This window comes from Dermacentor albipictus, chromosome 1 (genome assembly GCF_038994185.2).
Source record: "Dermacentor albipictus isolate Rhodes 1998 colony chromosome 1, USDA_Dalb.pri_finalv2, whole genome shotgun sequence".
Lineage (NCBI taxonomy): Eukaryota > Metazoa > Arthropoda > Arachnida > Ixodida > Ixodidae > Dermacentor > Dermacentor albipictus.
This window is the reverse complement of record NC_091821.1, coordinates 436473997-436498462: the sequence shown is the minus strand read 5'-3', so window position 1 is coordinate 436498462 and position 24466 is coordinate 436473997. Positions and strand designations below refer to the sequence as shown.

The following is a 24466-nucleotide window of genomic DNA, read 5'->3' as shown; positions in this document are numbered from 1 at the left end:
GTTTCAGTCCGAAGAGTGTGAGAGTTTGCTTATACAGCTTCGGCTGTCTGTTGTATCAGTTGTGAGATTGGCATACATCTGTGAAGGAATTTTTCTATTATTCATTGAGGAGACTTAAAACAATGTGAGACAGGAAACTACCTACCACAAAGTGCCTGTTACAAGTGAAAGGATGCTTTGTGTTAGGAAATGGTAACCCTGACAATTTGATTTCTTTGACTACTGAGAGGTGTGGTGTCAGTCACCACGTGTGACCTAGGCCACAGAGCCGGATAGCAACAGCTGAAGTTATCCAGGTAAGCACTGACAAAGGAAAGATAGTTTATTGTTCATGGCGCTCGTAAATGCCTCACATGCATCATTCATGTTGATGGCGATAGGCAGGAGTAAATCATAAGCTCAACACCAGAGGCCTGCAGTGACTTTTGTATGCACTGACACCACTGAGCCACTTCATGGCCAAGCTTTCCCCCTCTGCTTTTTAACCACTCTGCATTCCATGCACAAGTGTTTGGAGCACAAAGAAGCTTGATTTTAATCGAATAGTGATCATATAAGTCTTAGAAGCGTTTGGGTGCGAGCTAGTTGGTACAGGTCATTTATTTTAAACAGTGCCAAAAAACACACAGACAAGGATCAGTGCTGGTCCTGTGCTCTCCCTAGCCCATGTGTTTTTTAGCGTTGCTTAAAATGAATGACCGTGTAAGTCAACACACACTGAAGCTAAGACAAGCATAGGAAAAATTCAGTTAAAAGGAAAATTGAGCTGCACATCACTCACACAGAAGAGCACTAAACGTAAGCTTTTATTCGTATTCACAATAAAGAGAAAAAAAAATGACGGTGGAAGAAAAGGAAACTTGCAGCCAGTGGGAGCCTAACTCACAACTTCTGCATGATGCACATGGTGCTGTACTAATTTAAGCTATGATGACAGCTTTTCTTGGTAATCGAGCACATATTCATGTAACCTAGCCCTGAGAATGCTAACCAGTGTTGCTTACTGTCGTGGTACTCTTTGGTATCGGTGTTTATTGACTTTTTATATGGTTATCAGTTTTCTGTTGGCACTCTCATCAGGCTGCTATCTCCTGTGTGCACTTGTGCCTGCATACCAGTAGGCTCTGAAGGACAGCAGCAAGAAATAGCAAATGGTACTAAAGAAACGAAGAAGAGGTTTGACCGCTGGACCTACTAGCATCTACAACATTTGCAATGACCTCAGTGGAATTCTTGGCCTATGTACCTTAAGGGGCCTTGCAAAAGCTATTTCAACTGAGGCCAGAAGATATAACAATGAAGCAGGAGACAATCTCCTTAGGTTGCATGCACACTGATCAAGGGAGCAATTCAAGTTCTTGAAAAAAACAATTGACTAGAGTAAAGTACGAGGTATTTCAATAGCTACTTGCTATCGCTACCTCCAGAGAAACACTAGACGGGCGTCTCACCTTGTTTTCACTGTAGTTTGCAATCACAACACCAACAAATAGTGTCAGCCCAATCATACAGCCAAGAAATACAAAAATGTGAATGTAGATGGCATGAACCTGAAAAAGAAATATAGCTTCATTTCTTTGACACTACATTTATAAAACTAATTACATTTTTTATCATAGTACAAAAATAAAATGTCAGTACTACTTATAGTATTGAAGTGCAAGCTTGCATGAATTTTAGCAAATGTTTTCACTTGTCAGAAAAACGTCTCTAGTTTATCGCATGAGACACTGTGTATGTATGATGATGTAACAGCAGTTGGCAACGGTATGTCATAATCTCTGCATTTATTGGATGCATAAAGCTCAGCAGACTAACGTCAGCAGCTTTGAACGTGGCCATGTGTCTGCATGCGAACACCAGGGTAAACCTCAACATTCCTCGATCTTGTACTTATGTATAACCTTACTCAGACAGTAAATACGCCAACTAGGATCAACAACACCCTTGATCTAGTTCTTGTTTCGCACCCAGAAATGGTCTACTCAATGTCTAGCGCTCCCGGTCTCAGCGATCACAATATAATTTTATTTAACCTATCAGTATCGAAGCCTCCCCGTAACCCTTCGACTAAAGTTATCCGTGATTATAGCAAAGCAGATTTCACTACTATGAACGCTGAACTCACGAATCTTTATCACACCTTTAAACAGCTCGCTCCTTCCAGGACTGTCAACCAAAACTGGCTAATATTCAAGCGCAAACTCTTGGCACTGATTGAAGCCTGTGTTCCAGTCATATGAATTCGTGGCGACGCTGGCAAACCCTGGTTCAGTAGTGCCCTAACTAAACTATCCCGGAAGAAAAAACGTCTTTTTCGCATAGCTAGGCGTTCTAGTTCAGCCCTCAGGTGGGAAAAATACTTCAAATGTCTGAAAGAGTATACAAGCCTCTTGAAGACCTCCAAAAAGAAATTCTTTCATCAGGATCTACTTAACATAATGAGCAAAAATCCACAAAAATTCTGGAATCTGATTTCCCCTTCTAGCTATCAATCGCACAACATATCTCTTTCTAACCCGGATGGTTCGCATGTGTCGCCTGATGAACGTCCTGATGTTATGAACTCCTACTTTTCTTCGATATTCACTCATGAACCGCATCATAACATTCCGAACTTTTTTGATCCCAAATTTTCTCAGATGCTGCCCATTACAGTTACGGCGGAAGGCATTGCAAAGCTGATCGAAAAGTTGAAATTATCAAGCAGTCCCGGCCCCGATAACATATCTGCTAAAGTGCTCAAAGCAACCGTAATCCCATCAAGTCGTTTACTACAAATAATCTTTACGCAATCCCTCAATGAAGGCGCGCTTCCAGATGACTGGAAGGTAAGCAAAGTAGTTCCAGTATTCAAAAGTGGTAACCGGTCTGATCCTTCAAATTATCGTCCCATCGCTTTAACATGCATTGCGTGCAAACTAATGGAACATATAATTTATTCCCAAGTCGCCCTACACCTTGATAACAACGGGTTCTTTTTCGCCAATCAACACGGTTTCAGGTCTGGTCTTTCTTGCGAAACGCAACTTTTTGAATTTACCACCGAGCTTCATTTAAACCTAGATTCATTATTTCAAACTGATGTAATATTCTTAGACTTCTCAAAGGCATTCGATCGTGTTCCCCATCTACGACTAATCTGCAAACTCTCTTCTCTCAGCCTACACCCGCAAATTCTAGCCTGGATTAAATGCTTCCTCACCGACCGCCTCCAGTACACCGTTATAGGTGGATGTTCTTCAGCCTCAAGCAAGGTATTTTCTGGAGTTCCACAAGGATCAGTCCTTGGTCCCCTTCTCTTTCTCATCTACATTAATGACCTCCCTTGTGGTATTTCATCATCCATACGCCTCTTCGCGGACGACTGTGTCCTGTATCGTCGAATTTCTACTGAGTCTGACCAGGCCCTTCTTCAGAATGACCTGCACTTAATAGATAACTGGTGTACCAAATGGTTGATGCAGCTTAACATTTCTAAATGCAAATTTATTCAAATTTCCCGCAAGCACACTAACATCACCCATGAGTACTCATTGCGCACAGTCAACATCTCGCAAGTACAAACGTATCGCTACCTCGGTATCCTAATCACTAGCAATCTTAACTGGTCGGAACACATCACGAAACTGATAGCCGACAGCTCTAAAACACTAGGATTCATCAGAAGAACATTATCGTTGTCACCCCCTTCCGTCCGTAAACTGGCATACGAAACTTTTGTTCGAACAAAACTTGAATACGCTTCCGCGATTTGGTGTCCACATCAAGCATACCTAATCAATGCAATAGAATCGGTCCAGAACCGTGCTGCACGATTCATATCTTCAAAATATGACTACAAAACTAGTATCAGTAGTATTAAGTCATCGCTCAATTTACCCACATTAGTCTATCGACGCAAGATAGCACGTCTATGCTTATTCCACAAGCTGTACTACCATTTTCAACATCTGCGCGAATCACTTCTTCTACCACCAGCACGTTCGTCACGACGCCTGTTCAATTCACTCAGTTTACAGCGCCTGTATGGATCAACTGCTGCCTTCAATAAATCATTTTTACCCACAGCAATCCAGGAATGGAATGCACTCCCAGATGCAATTGTCAGGGAGCAGGATCCTGAAGAATTTAAAGAGCGGTTGCTTTCACATTTTGGAAACTACAACTGAACAATCTCTCCTTTCATTCCAAGTGTTGTTGCATTTGAAGTTGCCTGTACTCCTATTTTGTATTCCTGCATTTCTTAACCTGCGCTATTTCAATTCATTCTTTATGTAACATCTTTGACTTATGTATATCTATGACTCCCCCCCCTTATGTAATACCCTGTAAAGGGTCCTTAAGGGTCCAATAAATGATGATGATGATTTGTCGCATGTTTGGAGCGTTGCATAGCAACTTACTCCATCAAGGCATCATTGTGCTGCAGAACTGCTTTTAGCAGCCATCTGACGTAATGACCCTCAACTCAACTCAAGAGCATCCACAGTTGACCTGGGCTGCTACCTTGTATGCAATCGAAAAGCCGATGTTCGGTTTCACGTCACGTGATTGGCCTCGATTACCTAAGCTGCAATATTGGCACGGCCTGGACAATCATGCGCGGTGAAACTGAATGTTGGCTTTTCGAATGCGAGAAAGATAGCGGCCCTGAACTCTAGTGAATTCAGCTAGTGCCCATACAATGACAGCCATGATTGCCCTGGACCAGATGTCTTTAATTCACAACTCCTGTGGTGCATAATTTTCATTTTGGCTCTATCTCTATAGTGGGTAGTTATTTGCTGTGTCATGTTCACTGCTGCTCATCAACAGCATTGCATGTTGTTTGCGTGTGGTTTACGCATGACTTTGGTTATAAGACACATGCTATGTACAGAGTATCGCCTCATCTGCAAGAATGTCAGAAGCTACAGTTGCTGCTCAGTTTGTGTGTGCTGTACCCGAAAAGTAATGTACAGAAAATGGCATATTGATGGCTTGCGATATGAAGGAATGCCCTAATCACTTTACGGTTCATTTTCTATAAATTGGTTCAGCCCAGTTCTTACGGTATGCAGAGGTGCCAATATGTCTCTTAGCTAACATTTTTGTCTCAAACATCAGAGCATAGTGTATATTAAAGACCAGGAATGGGGACCTTTGTTTGCCTAAGTAGATGTAAACTGAAAATGAGATGCCATTAACCAGCTCTAATAATACTAATAACAACGTTTGACAACAATGATAATACTACTAATGGCCATTATCACCATAATGATATCAGCAGTGGCTTCTAAGAGCAAATAAAACAATAAATTTCACCAACAAGAAACCGACAGAAGTCACGTTTACACTTATTATAAGATGCAATCGAGTGGGATTTTGCAGAGCTGGCTGTCAGTTACCTCGTTTTCTATTGGCCAGCATAAAAGAAGCTATCAACATTTCATGCTAGCATGAAAATTATCATTCTGCTGAGCAAGCATGAAGGCAAACCCTACTACGTACTGCAGTTGCATATGTGTGTATCTTGAGCATATCTTCAGCAATGTCATAGCCACATGCGAATGCTAACGATGTGTTAGTGATGTTAAACAACTAAACTATGTCTAGCACAAAAGGAAGAGAACAAGCACTGGAGCAGAGAAATAGACAATAACTTCTCAGATAATGCACTTCAGTGCTACTTTTTAAGCTCGATTGTTTGCTTATAAAAAGGAAAAAGAACGCATAAAGGTTGAATATAATGAAAACATTTTTATAGCATTAACAAAATGCATGCCACCATTGGTAATGTCACAACAGCCAGAAAAGTTATATTTTAATGAAATAAAAGTTGGAGACGAAAAAATAATGAGATGTCCAGATTATTCAAATGGCATTTTACAGCAGTACTAAAGATCAATGGCATAAGTGCAAATGACAATAACATAAGTGCAAATGACTACTTAGAAATTTATGTGTGAAAATTTATTTGCTACAGCAGTTGCCACTTGATTGGGGCCAAGCTTTGCTGAAGAGCATAAGCAGGCTTTTCTACATTGCAAGTGTTGGGCAGTGATGAGCTTTGAAAAGAAAATGATGTACGAACACATGAATGAAGAAACAGAATTCTGCAATTTTTGTTCTGTACAGGAATGCTAAGCAACTCGTTGCAAACCCAATGCACAGGTTGGTAATGAAATTAACCCCTCCGGTGCCGTGCTACTATCCGGAATTCTGACCAAAAATGGCCAAATAGTTTTTTAAGACCTCAGTTGCCAACATGTTTTATACTTTCTCAGAAAGAATAGGTTCACTCCTGCTCGTGTTGTTCGATGGATTATGTGCTGCCATCTACCAAAAACATAACTAAGCACTGAGACAAAACTGGGCTCTTCCATGGCATAGCTTGCAAGTGCAAAGTACAACTGATGAGCTGCGCTTGTCCTTGGCTTTTGTTATCAGAAACGCATGGATTAGCCAGGCTCGTCCAAAGCACAGAAGGGGTTAACAAATTTCAAGTGAGATTGTGAACCAGGCTGAAATTGCCTGGTCAGCATGTTGCAATAAAAACTTTAATTGCAGCATGAATTACACTTTTTTATGCAATGTCATAACATTTAATATGAAAACACATATAAAAAATATGGCTGGTGATGGCAAATGACTTCTTGCAGCAGCCAGTTTTCTCACCATTCAGGCAAAAGTGCTATAGAATTGCAATAACTGCAGCATTGGGTGATGTGTTTCCACTTCTCTGGTTGTTCTTAGAAATCTACAATACAACTAATAATTGTTTATCTGCTCTAAACTCTATTTGTTCAAGCTGTGCAAATGCAGGTTCTGGTTTAAAGTGACAAACAGAGTGATGACCACAGTTACACCTTGATATAACGAAGTCAGCAAGATCAACAATTTCATTCAATATATAGAAATTTCGTTATACTGAAATTCCGTGTTGTATACAAATAAGTACACTCGCCAATGTTTTTTTTCTTACATGGAAGTGGCCGCAAAATTTTCCAAATTATTAGGCAATCCAAAAAAGCAAATTTGAATGAGAAGAAAACTCACTGTTGAATGATACAGAATGACACAGAATGTCCAATAATATCTTAATAATTATCAGCGGTACGAAGCGAAGCTGCAGTCACTTCTTTGTGCCCACTCCACTCCCACGGCTGATAGTGTCACACACAGTGGAACAACGCTATCATGAAAAGCATGGCAGTGGGGAGTGAATGCTTCGTCTGCCTCTCGCTTCAATGCAGCTCCAAAACTCGACATTGCGCAACTGCCAGCAGCAAATGTGTGGGATGCGAGCGCACAGAGCCATGCCAACTCAGCTGTCCCAGTACTATTTGCATGTGCAGCAGATTACCTCTAGAACAGAGTGCGCGCAGGCTGCGTATGTGCTCAGCCACACTGGCAACCATGCGTAGCCAACCTCCTGCTAAACTGCCTCAATACGCACTTCCTCCACCACTTCATGCAAGGAGCGGGCGAGAGCGGCAGGCGAGGAGGACATTGAGGCATCTCTTCCCTCCCTCCTTTCCCTTTGCTCGCAAGCAGGAAGTCGGTGCTGATCAAGCCACCATCCTTCTTGGCTTCTCCTTCGCACCCTTTCACTCACATCTAAAGCACACAGCGCGAGGGGTGAGATAGGATCTTAGAACATTTCACGCTGTTCCGTTTTGGTGGCGCGCGGTTTGAGAGGTGCATTGAAAGCAGACACACGTAATTCAACCATTTGACCAATTGCATCTGCAGAAGTTTTCATTTAGTGTGCCAGTATTCCTTGGTGGAGGCAGTGAAATTTCGTTATATTGGAATTATGTAATAACATAATTTCTTATAGACAAGAAGCTACAAAAAGTTAAATACTTCGTTATCTCAAGAATTTCGTTATGCTGAAGTCCATTATATTGAGGTTTAACTTATAAGCAACATGAATGCCTTGGCAAAATGCACTGAATGACAAGTTGCACATATCGATAGCAAAAAAGAAAAGCAAGGTAAATTTACAGTGCAACCAGACAAAGCACAAGAAATGTATTCTCGAATGTCCTGGCATTTGGCTAGTTGGTGATCTTCATAAGTGAACATGCTGTGCGCAGAATGCGCAGGAGAAGAAGATGGGCAACAATGGATTGCTACTACCAACCGTTGGCAGTGGCATTCCGCTGTCAGTCTTATTCTTTGTGGCGTCCGTTCCACGCACAGTATGTTTATTTCTGCACAAGAAACGGCTGGGACACAAGACTGCAACCTGTCTTTTTCTTGTGTTCCCTCTGGTTGTCTGTCATGTTCTCTTTTTTTGTTTTGTTTTTTTACTATCAGCGTGAATGTGCCAAATGAGGATGTGAGTGTTCATGCTGCAAAGACTTACTGGCCCCAGCCTGTGTAGCAGAACGTCACGAATGTCTAGCCATCCTTTGAAAGAGAGCACCTCAAAGAGTGCAAGCATAGCATTGCCAATACTGTCAAAGTTGAACCTGCGAGGGTTTGCCCTGTGGGCAGGGAAGACAGCAGCCAGGTCAGGGAAGAGAAGAGGCACGATAAGCACACTGGAGAGATAGGGGGCCCATCTCTCTTCACCTAGAAAGCACGCAGTGAACTAGCGCAATTAACTACAAGTGCTAGCACCATGCTCTCTCTAGCTGTGCCACTACCATCTACTCAATTTTCTTTCCTGTTTTTTGTCTGAAGCACAGTGTTGACTACATTGCTGATCATTGTAAAAAAAAAAGAAGTGCTGATCGAACTTTTAAATGCACATAAATAGCTGCTAGCGAGCACATGCGGTGGTGGAAAGTTTCAGTCCCTGCACGTGCTCAATTCGCATGTGCTGTCGTACAGCCTGCAAAAAAATGAGATGCAATTACAGCTGCAGGCAGACAAATAATCACATTTGACAAGTGTCCCTGTACCATCAATTAGGAAATGCTTGAGCTTGCACTACAAATTGCTGTAGCTACATCATGGAAGGTAACTGTCTACTTTGTGCCTCTTTTCATAAACGTAGTGAGGCATTCCTTGTGAGCTGCCACGAACAGCCATGATCGCATTTTTGGCTATCTGCACAAATAACATTCTAGGCTATTGGTTGAAGCCTGCAACTGTAGTAATGTATTACCAGCAATTTTAATATTCACACTACTGTGAACTGCTCGTAGCTGCAAAGTCCACTTCTCCATTGCTCTGTTTCAACTTCTATAGCTATCTCAGCAGTCAATATACAAATTAGCTGCTTATTTCCTCATAAAGCACCCCATGTAAGGGTTCCTTAAAATAGAGAAAAAGTTCATGTTACTTAGTTTACGTCTGGCACTTTTTGCAGTGTGCTCTCCTATGACAAAATTACAAAGTATAAAATATATGAGCCAAAAAGAAACTTTTCATTAGCAGTGCAAAGGTTTTAACAGGTCATCACCCTTTCAGCGCTAGGATTTTACAGCTACTAGCATAACACTTATGATCCTATGCTTTGACTTGGGTTAATTCACTGCATTCTGTTTGCAAATATTGCTGATGTAGAACACAAAGCTCAAATTCACTACAATTTTTTCAAGAAGGGACTGTCTATTAAAGTTGTTTTCACAGCACGTAGGAGCAGCAAACACTGCAGAATTCCAAGGAGAATTTTCCAAGGACAGCATAATAAGATAATAAGTGGTCAGCAAGAAAAATAACGAACAGTTTAAGTATGCAATAAGTCGACTGCTGATACTGCTACTCACAGCTTTTCCTTCCAAACAATCTGTGCAGCACACAGTATTTTGCAGCCAAGTAAAATGTGACAATAACTAAACACATTTTCAAAAGATGTTAGTTCAAAGAGTGTGAAGGTGCGGGCACTGGTCTACATCTGCAGAGAGTGCAGTTAGTCCCGAGTGGCAAGATTTAGTCAGCTTTTAGAAGTACAGAGGTGCACAGATTGTTTTTCCTTGCTTCTGGTTGCAAGTAATCATGGGCACCTCTGCCGACTGGATTCAAGCAACTGCAGTCTCTTTAAAAACCAAGAACGCAAATGAAGCTAATTTTTATTAAGGTCTGCCCGAGATGCTTTTAACATTATAAAAGATGTAGGCATGGGCTCAAGACAAATATGTATATATATATGAGTTTAGATGTGGTCTGTGGTGCTACTTAGAAGTGGGACATGTACAATTTATATTTCCAATTTTTATGTTGCTGTTCTTTTTCTTCTACACTACAGCCTGAGCTCACAGTATCCCAGTTCTCTTACAGCAAGAACCACACAAATGCACTTCCAGAATATTTTCAGTGTGCTGTTTCCTGGTCTTCCAGCACCTATTTCTTGTTACATAATGACCATGATGTAATATACTGGATAAAATTTGTTTCATATTGTGACAGAGTTAAACGAAAATGGAGTGACCACCTGCTGCGGTGTTGCCAACATAGGGCAATGTCAAGTCAAACATATGTCAGATATGTGTTTCTTGTGTTTTCTGTCTAAAAGTTCTGCTTTTGCGCTTAACGTTTCTGATGTGCATCATTATATTCAGCTGTGTATTTCAATTAAACAACATGAATAAATCCTGGCTTTCAGACAGCATGGAGAATGAAAACACCATGCCTCGATGCATCACAATAGTGCATAGAAGGGTTTTATACAGGCACTTCATTTCAACATTAGACTTGATTAAACCATCCTGCTAGGCTTTCCAGTTGAGGTCACATTAGTAGCATCTTGCTGATGTCACACAAGTGTGCAAAAGCGATGTTAAAAGCAGTGGACAAAGGACCAAGTCGCACGGCTGTTCAATATGCTCTGCCACAGCTGCAGTTGCTTAGCCAGGTCGCTTTGTAGTCGGTTTAGTGATGGCGGTTTAGTTGCAGTGTGCACACGGTGCATGTGTCCCAGAGGACATCACACGAATGGAGTCATGCTTGTGCCTTGCAATCCCTTGTGCAGTCGAGACTCACACGGCTCACTTGCTCGATAATAATGTCTCTGACATCGGTATAGCCTTCTAAGGAGAGCACCTCAAATAAGGCGAGCAGAGCGCTGCCTAAGTTGTCGAAGTTGAAGTTTCTCGGATTAGCCCTGAAGGTAGAGGAAGCAATGAAGGGGAGGGAACAATTTCAGTTTACTGCTGGTGGCTTCACAAAAAACCACATCAGGTGACAAGCTGTACATGGCAATGCAATATGTCAGCCTTGTCTACATGTGCTTTGTCTTTCGGGCATGTCTATAACAGGTTAGGTAAACAAGTTGTGGCTTGCACTTCATAAACAGAAAGCAGCTGTAACAGAAAAAAAATTCTCCTTTGACAGAACTCGTTGCTCTACCTGTCTCTGCACAGCCAGCAATCTAGCCCGGAAATATTGATTGAACATGAGTATAAAAATAAGCTGAATTTCCTCCTAGCCAAAGCAAGCAATGCAGAACTGAGAACTGCACTCAGCACCTAGCTGTGTGTGGCCACTACATGGGGCCTTTTAACTCTCAGCTGCTTGCCTGCAGCCTGAGAGAAACTTCAGTTATTTAATGTTTTACAACTGAAAAAAACTTTTCTGGCAATGGTACACCAGAACTTGACATCCAAGGAGCCAGTGAACTATTGTGGTTTCAGTGAAAAGCTCTTATTGCTGCATTTGGCGCCTACCCTGTCTATCGCTATGACTGTTCGCAACAGGAAGCCCTCCTCAGTCACAATCTGCCCTCCCTCTCAACACGCAGCAATGTCGTGCTGCGCTCCGTGGTACTTGCTCTTCTCCCCACCGAGCAGGCCCTATGTTCGGAATATGCCGCCAGGTGACGCCACCTTTACATCACATTCACAGCGGATCAGGGTGGCAGGTTCCCAGCTCAAAGTGGATTTCATCACAATTGCAACACATTTATTCTGGTGCCGCGGAATGCCTTGCCAATATATAACCACAAATAAATCACAATGTATATGCGTAATTTATTTGCCTGTGTGTTGTCAAGTCGCTTCAGCTGCAGCATAACAGCTGTTAATTATCTGCCTCTGCTGAAAGTCGTACAGATATCGCTTAACTTTTTATACATGGCTTTGCATGATGAACTCAGTGCCATTGCTGTTCAATGTGCTGACTGTTTATCATACCCATCTGACATGTGTAAAGCAACTTTCAAGCAAATCGTGCACAACCTCGTCAATCTTTCAGTGGCTTGGACATTATTAAAATGCAAGTGGAAGGCAGTATCTATTGCAAAAACCAGTGCCTTCAGAACTGCAGCAAGAACTACAAAATATACCTCACATGCTGCACACTATCTTTCTGCAATTCCTTTTCTATTCTGCACATTTTTCACTGTGCATGTTCCTTTTAGTAGCAAAACAGAAATGGATAAGTTCTTATATAACAGGACAGTTGCAACTTCCCTTAGTGTTAAGTTGCGCAGAATGAGAGTGCGCATTTTTGAAGGACCTAGTTTACTACAGTGCACTACAGTGTAACATATTATCAGCGCCAAAAGGTTGGGTTAGATCAAAAATTTTAATTTGTGCGAACTTCGCGCACACAGCCTATATACAAAGAAACAGAGTGATGGTTTTGCTGCACGCACTAGCAGAGATGACAGCAATGTAGCCTCTGCTACATTAGCTTACAAAAGAATTTTCGTGAAAATATTTTTAACAAAAAACATGCCCCATATATTTTGGCACCAACAGCAAACATTAAAAGAGCTCTGACAATGCACAGTAAACTAAGCATGAAACATTTTGCATAGAGTTAAGTACATTTTACACTAAGGTATGTAAGATTCGTCATTGTACTAGGCCTGGCTACGCCACAATAAAACTGTTCAGTGCATTATACCTGTCTGCTGTAAAAATATGTGTAAAAAAATGAAGAAAAGTGTACCAATAGTGCCGCAGCAGGAAGATAGCTTGATACAAAACATTTTGAAAACAATATTGAGAGTGACGTGTACTATAAAGCTGCCAGAACATTTCTTTTTTCTTCATTGTGCACCAAATTAGAAGGCTTATTGTATGCTGTCATGAGAAACACAAATAAACAATTTAATAGAAAGTGAGCAGAATCAGAATACGTACCAAACACGAGGCACCAGGATTACAGGGTAGGTGTCATTTTCTGCTGGCTGGAGCTTCATTTTGGTAACAAAAACCTTGCGCATAAAAAACCCAACGCACTCCCTCTGCAAAGTAAGATGGAGAGCAGGATGGTGGCTTACCAGAGTAAATCTGCCTGCAAATGCTAATTTACTGTTTATCATCACCAGTCACCGGTCACCATCACCAGTCATCAATTACTGCAGATCTCGTTTATCAGGGCTTGAAGAGGAGGACAATGTTGTTTCACTTAGCCTAAGTACTATTCGATGGAACTACACATTGTTCTTCAAGAAACACTGTTCTAGAAGTGTAAAGTATGCTGGTAAGACAATTCTGCGGCATTCTACATAGCATTTCATAATGCTTTTCTGCACAAGAATGTGCACATACTTGAAATGCTGGCAAAGATTATCAAGGTGGTTAGCCTTCAGTCGTCGATGTAATGACGCCTGTGGCAAAAAGGATGTTCCACATCCGCCACCAAGGTTTGTGAGTGGTGGCGCTGGCTAACACTCCCAAGGTTAGTTCTAGTAGAAAAAAGATACACCCAAGAAAGTGGATGGGAAAATGGTGCCTCGGTAGCTCATTTGGTTAGAGCATCGCACGCGCAATGCAAAGACGTGGGATCGTTCCCCACCTGCGGCTAGTTGTTTTTTCATCTACTTTCATTACTGTTAATTTATCATTTCTTTAATTCAATTAGTAAGTACTACAAGTAATTTCCCCTATGTTGTCCTTGGTGTCTTTGTTTGTTGGCTTTTCATGATACATTTCACCTAATGTTACAGGTGTTCCTTGGCTTTCCTCTTTTCTTCCTAAGCGGTCTACTTAATGAAAACTACTGTTGCAAGTAAATTTATCTTTGTCAAGCACTTCTTACATCTAGAAGGAAGCATCATGGTGCAGCTGGACCTGCTGACATTATCAACCTTGCCTTACTTTTCACTACTATAAACATCCCTAACCTGTGCTGATCGAATGTCAGAGGTATTTCCATCTGAGTAGCTTAATGCAACCAAATTATTTACCAAGTTTTATACATGAAGTAAATAGAAGTGCGTAACAGGGCTGGTTTTTCACAGGTTTTACTAAAATAGCCTAAATCTTTCTATAGACAAGCTGAGCCTGTCCAAATGTTTTCCAGACATGCTACTAATGCAGGGGCACTGTCAGTGAGCTAAACATTTGCTTTGACAATTGCAATAATTGAGCTCACGTGAAAACAAGCAACTCCTGCTGGTAATGAGACTTCACCACAAGAAGGGGCTATGGTTATTCTCATTAAAATAATTCCACTTCAGTGAATCTGCACAGAAATGCTGAACACAAATCACCACTATCTTTATGTAATACCTGCAGGCAACACTATGCAGGCCACAATTATGTAGTACCATATGCATACGAACTGAATTATTTTTGCTAAGTCATCTTTGGTTAGCTCACAGTTGAAAAATTTATGAAGAGTCCACGGTAATGTTGCTGAGAATAAATTAACTGAATAAAAGACAGGCAGGCAAGATGATTATGAAGTGCAGCTAGCTCTGGAATTGGTTGCTTACCCTTGTTTTGATATCCGGATCGTTGCAGCGTGCCAATCGGCCACCAAACAGGTGCACGCCATAACACGCAAAGACAAACATGAGAACAATTAATAGAATGGAGACCTGTAAGAAATAGAGAGCCTCGAGTTAGCAACTGCACTCACATTTAATGCACACAGTAAGAAATTTTCCTTGTCTCACCAAGTGATTACCATGGTAAGCACACAGCATTGCAATGAGAAAATACAGTACTAACATGCATGGTAACAGCATTGTTGGCCATAAGCTCATGAACTAAGCATTCTAAGCATATTGCACATATTGTCCATTGGTCATCGGCCATGTTATGCCGAGTACACTGGCACTTATGAGATCGCCAAAATTAAACTGCGGCATGTCTCATGATCATATGGTAGTTTTGGCACATAAAACCCCAGAATTTTTTTTTTTTAAGCAAGCTGCGCTGCACCTAATTTGGAGTACTTGGGAGGAAGACTACGTGGAAACACTGAGTACTGATGGTTCCCACTATGCTGGAGGATAGCTAAGGTTCAGCTAAGGTGTCCATTGCTGGAGGTGTCCCCCTAGCTAAATGCTTAATAAGCAATACTGTTACAGTGACAGCAGTTGAGCTCGAAACTCCATTTACTATATCTGTTCATCCTTCCTGTTAGGCCGTTGTCATTATCATGTCATTGTAAGCATGTCATCAGGCTGGCCACTTCCTTATTATCAGTTTTACTCTCACTGTATGGCAGAAGAAAAATCCTCAACCCACTGGTATGTAACCTGTTTCTGAGCAAATTTTGTTGGCCCATATGATGAAAAATCAAGGAGGGAGCACTGTGTCTTAATTCTGGAAGGTGGACAAATTAAAATTAAAATCAAAATTTACTGCATGAAACATGTGGCATGTTTATTTCTATTTTTTAATGCAGGTAGCAGAGAGAAGGCGCTTTTTGCACCTGCTTGCTTCCAGTGGCCTGGCCAACACATTTCATGCTTTTAGGTGTCGCTGTCAGAATGTGCCGGAGATAGTACTATGGTAATAGATTCAATTGCTACGGCATTGTAAGCAAAAACATGTAAGACCAGGTGTTTGCTATGGGATCAGCCAGCTGAATTAAACAGATTGATGCGCAACACACCTATAGTGCACCTCAATGCATCCCAATCACTCTTCATAACCACAATCAAAAACACCCAAATTTACCAGCAGTATTTCCTTAAATCCACGGCACAGCTCGCAGACCACCTTGCGCATATGAGGCACAAGGCTGAAGATCCTGAGTGGCCGCACACAGCGGAGCAGCAACAACAGCTGAGTGCCTGACTGTGGTGGGACTTGTTGGGGCATCCAGCACAGAAAGACCAGGCTTACCTGAACAAGGGAAAAAGGCAGACATCTTAAGCAATGGAAAGTTAAACTTAACTCTGTGGCATACCAGGCCTTTGTTACACTGGAGTCACTAGAGCAACTACCCTGTCCCTGCCATTCCCACAGACCCCATCCTCAGCATGGAGTAGAAGGCTAGAGGTTCGTCACTGAAGTTAATTAAACTTTCTATTTCTCTAAGTCACTGCATCACGAACAACACAGTAATTGCAAGGGTCACTGTGAAGTCAGTTTATCCTCACAGTTGACTCTGTAGCATGCTTAGTGGCACAGTAAAAGGAGTGGCACAAAAATGGAGAGAAGAATTAACTGACGAGGAGCAATTAACCTACAAGGCAATTATGCTAGCTTCAATATTTTAATGTTAGATACAGAAGACATAGAGCTTACAAATGTGAACTGCTTTGCAATGCATGAAAGTGTTTTGTCATACACTGTCTCAGCAGCACAATGCTTTATATTTATAGTTGGCTAAAAATTTGTTTTGTTGTTTTTATGTTTATTACCATTTATGTTGCATGTTTTTAAAGCATTAGAGCCTTAGTTGCAGCTCTATATATAGAAAAAAAGGAACAAATAACTATCGCTGCTACATTTTTCATCAACTTTTCGTTTACGGGAGATAGCCCATTATGAAAGCTCAGTATGAAAAATTGTGGATTGTAGTCTGTGGCAAATATGCTCAGGCAGCCATCCATAAATAAGCAGGTACAGTATGTAATAATTTTTCAGGCAGCATAGACAAGGAAAGAGCACACACACTCTTCAGCTGCCACCCTTCTGCATTAATGCCCTTGTTCCATGTAGAACTAATTGCGCAATAAACAAGCAAATAACTCGGATGCAAACTATTGAGAACCATAGACTGCCCTTAATATCAACATCGGTTTAGTAACTTCTATTTAATTTCCTGGTGATCTAGTACACCTAAATTAAGCTGAACTTCTTATCAGACAGAGTTCCAGAGTCCTTTTATGTTCATCCTTAAGGAGAGTCTGTATACAAATCACTGGGGCTTCAACTAAGCACCCACTAAATGTTTAGGCCAGCACACAACCATTACTGCAGTCGAGACAGGTTATCTGCACATGTTAAGAGTACCTAATGCCTCAGAACATGATGTGCCTGTCGCTAGTCTGACAGTGACCTGACAGAACAGTGCACACAACGGCATGCAGGCAATCACCTGTACAATGGATTTTTTTTTTTCTTTCACTAAGGCAGGAAGTGCCACAGCATTTCACTACAAATACTGATTCAACGAATGCTGCAAGTCATGGCTGGCATGAAAAACATTAGTAGCAAATCAATCAACTGCACCAGCTGGTCTTCCTTTCTTAACACATCGTCTGCACATATTTAAAGTTTGCGTGCCTGCTCTTCTAAGTACAGTAAGCACATAAAATTAATGTGTCTTCTTGAATTTAAGCAGGTAAGGAACCTAAGCATCTGCCCATTTTCTTAGACTAATAAAAATGCATTAAGAAATGTATGAGCATGTAGTACTGTATGCATTTGCACCTGAACGCCAGATGCCAATGTTCAAATCCACGTTGCAGTGAAGTCGTTTGGTAAGTGCTGCATTTAAGATTGCCAACTCTCTAGTGGACAAAGTCAGGCTGCGGGGGGCTGGTAACAACTGACCTTGTCAGTGCCAAGAGCGCCCAGTCTGCACATTCTTCAGTGCTACTATGTCACAATTTAAAATAAAAAAGATGCATTAGTTGCCTTGCTAACACAGCTGCCAATAAGCACTAATAGGTACACAGCTACCAAGAGGTACTGTGAACAGTTAGGGCCTTAGACACAACTGGAACAATGTTATGTTTATGACAGTGTAACAGAACACAAAGAAGAAGAATGTGCAACAGAGCTACCAGGAATTATTTAAAGGAAATTTGGTTTATTGATTGTTATTCAGTAGCAAAAATAAAAAGTCAGGGAATTTGGCTGTCCTGACTGGGTCAAGTTGGGACTCTGGACATTTACTCAAAAGTTGGGACGGTGAACAAGCCTAGCTGCAAAACAAATTGCCTCAGCAGAAGTTGGGATAATCTGTTTACGATGTAGGAGCAGTGGGAAGAGCAGCTTAACAGTTGGCATTGAGGATTCTGTGTACATTGACTGATATTGTAAATGAGTGACTATAAAAACATCTGGAGAAATGTCAAGAAGTAATTTACCCAGCTGGCTGTAACTTCTTTTATTTCCTTTGAAATTACTGTTTACAGTTCAATTTCTAGTTTCTGTGTGATGAGATAATACTTCTCACAGGGCCTTTATAATGCTGCTTCTTTGTTCTGCTTCAAGCACAACTGCCTGTTGTAAGTTTGGTCATCATAGGTGTGGCGATAGCATATGGTGCACCGTACTCTATTGCCAGACCTCCCCCCTTATTTTTTATGTGGGCAGAAAATATGGTCTTTATTATCCAGCAAGTGGTTATATAACATCCACTCGTAAAAGACCATCATCCAATCCATCGTGTCAACAATTCATGCGCAGTGTGCCGTACGCTATCGCCACAGTGAGTTCAAAAAGAAATATCAGACACTAATCACTCCCTTTCTTTACTTTTATTTTATTTTTCAGAATATACTGCTATGTTGTTTGTCAGTTCGAAAATACACAGAAATATTGTATGACATATGATATTTAAGAAGCTACAGGATAACTCATCATTTTAACTACTTACAATGAAAATGAAAACGTCTCCAATGCCTCCTATATCCTTGATAAGGGCCTTTGGTGTGAAAAATAATCCATCAGCAAGAGTTTTCAGGGTCAGTTCTATACTCATTGCTACCACGAAAACATATTCTGCAATCTGAAAAAAAGAAAAGAAAAGAAAAGGCAGCATGGCACATTAACATTAAATCAACACTGCAGATACAGCATGTTTAAGTTCACTGCTCATTCCAAACATCAATGTAGCTGTCGCAAAATTTTTTCCAAGGCAACAAGAAATTTGACTTCAGTCATGATGAAAATAAAAACATCCAAAGGAACCACTAGAACATACTAAGCTGTTGTAAAGTTTAATGCAGTACCATGAAGATTGTTTTTTCTTTCAGTGAAAAACGTAGAAAGATATGGTGTTTTGAGTCGAGAAATTACTACACTTTGATAAGAATAAGAAAATTATGTTTTAGACGTGTGTGCATAAACTAAGGTGATGAGACGTCCCGATTTAGGTTGGACAAGTCCAGCTTTTACCGCCATGAACCCCCTGTCCCACGGCTTACATGTGGAACAGTATTTTTGCTGCTTTGGCCTCTCGGGACACCAACTTGTACCGAAATGCCTGCGCTGTGATGGCCGAATTGGCTGTTCACATCTTCCAGTGTGGTAGTGCCACATTAAAAAAAATACTTGAGAGGCAATTGCCAAGGCGCAACACTTCCGCAAGTGAGGCAATAGCACCTGCAATATCGTAACAGTTCAGAAAGCGATTCAGAAAGCGAACTGTTGCCTTTGCCTTCGGGTGTTGGTCATAATGGTACTTTTGCGGTTGAAAGCACAATTCTCGTCAATCACACAAGGGCAAGCGAATGGTTCGATTTTCACACTGTTGTAAGACTGCGCCTCTCATGGAGTGAACAAGCACTCATGCCCCGTACATTTTTTCGATCCAGCTACAATAAACTTCTCGATGCGCTGGCTAACGAGCTGTAGAAGCCAAAGTTCATGCTATCTTGCTTGTAACACATGTGGTGTTGGAAGCACATGAAGTAATGCCAAAACTCAAGTGCAAATTTGCTGAACACCTTGGAAAAGAGTTCGGTTCAAACAAACAAAATTGAAATAGATCCAGAATTTCTATCTTCGACCCTCTCCCTCCGCCCCCTCTCGCGCACTGCTTTAGTGCCCAAGGAATTTCGTCCCAGTAGCATAAACCTAATGCTTTAAGGTATACTCCTTTTTACAACATTAATTCATGTGTATTTTAAAGTAAACCAACAAAAGCATATTAAAAGATATGTCAAACGCACAACTACATAGGTGAAATCTAAAATAGTAAGGTGCTAAAGTATCCTAGTGGTATTCTTTAGTCAAGAATTAAATGTTAACATGTACTACAATATAAAAATCCAGTGAAAAAAAATGAATTGATTCCTTTTCAAAAACTGCCGGCTGGAAGCAGTTAGTGAAATTACACATGTTTTGTACTTGGTGATTCGAATGGTACCAAATGTAGAAGGGACAAATTGAATTGATTGATGATGTACACTAAGGAAGCATGATGGTTTCTCAATGGTTTCACCGGCACTTGCTTCAACCCATCACTGCCACTTGTTTTCAATGCCTTACTACTGTGCGTCAGAGATTCCTAATGACAGCACTGCATTTTCCATCTCTTTTGAGTCCCCACACTTCAGGGTTCTCTCTGTAGCACCTTTTGGTCTACGCTTGATGGTGATGTTCCTTCAGTCACTGCAATGCCATCTTTCATCTACACTTCCTCAGGCAGCTTGCTGTTTCTTCTTGTTGATGCTTCCATCAGCGCAAAAGGCATATGCCCACTCTGAGGGATTGACCAAGAACAAGAAGGTTGTGCTCTCTCCTTCTTCTCCTAATTCTCGGGTAATGATAAGCAATACATAGTTTGTTATAATGCAGCATGAGCATACTGCAACATAGTCAATAAGTCAGCCTTTAATTGCTCTCTCATTTAGTGAATGGAACCTGTCTTTTGCACTTTATTACAACTATATCCATTCTGAGCTCATGAATAATGTGCAGACTGCTTATTGTAAAATTTGTGGCATAATTGACAAATAAACATTGTTTATTTGTATTGGTCCCACTCAAGCAATGAATGGGGTTGTTTCAAGATATACCTGGCAAAGTGTGATTACATTATAATCAACATTGTCACGTCACCATAAACACTGAAAAGTGGCCCTCATACAGACCACATTATAAAAATATTTGGTACTGTGGAATCTTCTGACTGGCCACTGTAGTAATACCTGTTGCGCCATAAATAGACCATCGCCTGTTACAGTTGGGGCCATATGAGCCGCATAAAAATTATATTGCTCCAATCGAGACCAAGGAATGTATTCTCGGACGATCACTTTCGGCGCTATCACCTCCACTTGACGTAGTGCTCAACCAGCCAATCAGCTCATCCGGTTTTGCTCAACCAGCCAATCAATGTGCACCTTATGGCCGAGGCAATAGCATCAATAAAAGTGATCATCCCAGAATACGTCCCCAAATGAGCCTTGCAGGAAGTTTTAGTGTTCTGCTGGCATCACCACTCAAGCTTAAATTCAATTTCTTCTAACTGAGCTGGTTTGGTTGGGCCAGCTCACTTTAATGTTTTGTAGCACAATACCAAAATAAAAATTTTCCTCCCAGTAACAGCCGAGTCTCACTGGCTTTTATAAAAAATCTAACTGCTTTATTTATTTTTTTTTTTTTTGATGAGAATAGCAGAAAACAGTTGTGAAAAGAACCCATCCAGTTATCTAAAATCTTTACAACACCCAAGCAAAACTGGCTGTAATAAACAAGTTCAAACACAGGTTGTGACTAGCCATGATGCACACATGTCCAATTTGTGCATGCGGTGTTTTCACCTGGAGCATTGGTGTATTCATAATTCGCTGTGTTGGTGTCTCCATCATCATGGACACACATGACAGTGTGGTGACGAAGATCATCATCCAGTCGAGGTATGTGACAAGTCCAAGCAGGTTACTGCAAAAAAAGTTCAGCTGATTTGTTTGCTTTGCTTTTGTATGTGGAACACACTCTAGGGCTCACATTCCAAATCGATGCTGCTTCAATTTCAGACATTGTTACTTTTCAGATGGGAAGCTTTAATGTGGCATGCGAATGCAAAGTGATGGTGTCACAGAGTTCTTATTGGTACGTGTGCCCTTTCTGTTACATGAAAACAAAGTAGACCTATGTTATAATGCACCCGCTATGGTGGCTTAGCGGCTGTAGCCTTGTGCTGCTAAGCACAAGGTCATGGTGTCAAATCCCAGCCACCATGGCCCCGTTTTGGCAGAAGCAAAATGCAAGAACCTCCATATTCCATGCATTGAGTGCACATTAAAGATCCCCAGCTATGCAAAATTAACATATATATTATATATATTAACATATTATATTATATATTATATTATAATATAATATGTTATATTATATACATTATATTATATATATATATATATATATATATATATATATATATATATATATATATATATATATCAAGCAAAATCAAGTACAAGGCCGTGCAGTGAGCATCTGTAGCCCGAGGGATGTATATATATATATATAGATATACATCCCTCGGCCTTGTACTTGATTTTGCGTTCCTGTCCGGTGACAGGGTCCCTGAACCGGGGGTCATAGCGGGCATACACTATATGAAAAGCATATATATATATATATATATATATATATATATATATATATATGCTTTTCATATAGTGTCCTACATGTAGTACAGTTCTTTTGTTCAGAGTGAATCCTCATATTTGTCATAGAAAAGCTTGCGGTTTCCAGCCTGCATTCATAAGGTCATAAGTTTTCTCTGTGAAAACTGCCGGAAGTGTGTGTCTAGACATTTCCACATAACGACTGCTGCAACATCGTGGATTTTAGAACTTGCATAACGTGCTACGCTGTGGTGGGCCTCATAATCAGATTGTGGTTTTGGCTCATGAAATTCCAGAATTTAAACCATTCTATTTGTCATAATGGCCCCCATGTACATTTAATTTCAGCTCACTTCATGCTTCGTACACTGCCAAGACAAAGTGGGCAAGCTCTCTTCCTGGCTATGCTTACAGGACATTTACTTGTCAATAGAAACATACAGATATATATACAGGCCTTATTTACAACGGCAAAGTGCATGTATCAAGTGTCTTGGCATGGCAGGTGAGTTATATATTACACTCACGAAAGCCCATTAATACACGCAAACAAAGTGATTGCATGCTCCACCACAAAGAACACTTACTTCTATTTTCTGGGAGCTGAACAGCAAATAATACTGTCAGAGTTTGAAAAACATAACATCAATATGTCTAAAGGACAACATGTATAACAACTAGTATTACGGTAAAAATTCAGCTCCGACACACAGCCTATAGAGCTGCTCAGTATTTTCTAACAAGAAATCTACAAACAAGCTGCAGTGTATAGCTCAGCTTTTACCTTAATTTCTCAAGACAGTATAAAATCCAAGTGTTTCAATTTGCTGATAATTCTGTTATATGTATTTACTGTTTACACACGAACATTTGTACCTCTAACAAGCAGTTTCCTGCCTTAAAATTTCGCCCGAACTGAAGCTGGTGCTAAAAATTATAAAGTTTGATCATTTCTGTCAAAGGAATATTTTTTTTCCCTCAACTTTTGAAATAGAAGCCAATGATACAATCTATAATGCTGAGAAAAAACTCAGTGCGCTATTTAAAACCGACCAAGCATCCAATATGCCGAGCATGGCCTACTTAGCCTGATAGCTGCCCTGCTGAATATGGAGAGAAAGCAACAGAATTTCGTAGCAATATTTTTCAAGCTTCTCAAGAACTATCGGAGAGCACATATAAATGTGAGATGGTATACCTTACACATTAAGGCATCACTACCTGCACACTTGTGGCACAACTGGACCACATCCCTCGGGCTACAGATACTCACTGCACGGCCTTGTACTTGATTTTGCGTTCCTGTCCGGTGACAGGGTCCCTGAACCGGGGGTCATAGCGGGCATACACGATGGTTTGGCAGATCTTGCGGAACTTGCTCTCCCTGCCCACTACAAACAGAGGCGTGTCAAAGTAGGGGTGGTTTTCGCGGAGGTCCTCTTCTCGTTGATTCCTGCATTGTGGAGTGTTTTCATTTAATAATGCACAGCGTGGCTTTGTTTCTACAACTGTATACTCATATTTCTTTAATGGCTCATAGCTAAGCTCACCTACTCCTCGACCATAACCCCTTTTTGTGGTTAATAGCAAGCTCTTCTCTTCATGCATCTTCCGGAATATTTTGTGCAGTTTGTGACACTACAGTATTTCTTGTCATGCTTTCCTTCCTTTGGATGGCATAAATTGCAGTCTAAAGCAATACAATATACTAGTACTTTGGTACCCTTCTTGGCAAAAGCACAACAGTAAAAACTTCTGTATCTCAAAGCAATATTCACGCAAAATTCTACATGAATTAGGCAGAATTAAAAATTTATTGCGCACACTGTCAATACAGATATTAGATCTAATTTTTTTCAAACTCTAGCACCCCCTGAACTTAACTGCATGCTTGCTACCTCGTCTTGCTGGTGAGTAAGCCCTCAATATTTAAAGCATCTCGTAAGTCACTTGGCATGAAAAGCGTTGAAATGACGGGTCAAAGCCTATTAGCCTGAAAGCAACGCAATACAAATAAAAATAAGTTTTCTTTTATCAATTTTTTCTAAGCATGACATGAATACATAAATAAGGTATCATGGC

General features: G+C 40.7%; 1 protein-coding gene across 1 annotated transcript in view; it reads right to left on the bottom strand.

Moving 5' to 3' along the window:
- The window catches only part of na (sodium leak channel non-selective protein na), a 76469-nt gene that overhangs the window by 20791 nt on the left and 31212 nt on the right, over positions 1 to 24466 (bottom strand). The window contains exons 20-27 of the mRNA XM_065439766.2: positions 23658 to 23837; positions 21572 to 21692; positions 18679 to 18810; positions 15801 to 15968; positions 14606 to 14710; positions 13026 to 13129; positions 8357 to 8477; positions 1452 to 1550 (exon numbers count right to left, since the gene is read on the bottom strand). Coding sequence (XP_065295838.1) covers positions 1452 to 1550; positions 8357 to 8477; positions 13026 to 13129; positions 14606 to 14710; positions 15801 to 15968; positions 18679 to 18810; positions 21572 to 21692; positions 23658 to 23837 — 1030 coding nt within the window. The remainder of the gene's footprint in view (positions 1 to 1451; positions 1551 to 8356; positions 8478 to 13025; positions 13130 to 14605; positions 14711 to 15800; positions 15969 to 18678; positions 18811 to 21571; positions 21693 to 23657; positions 23838 to 24466) is intronic.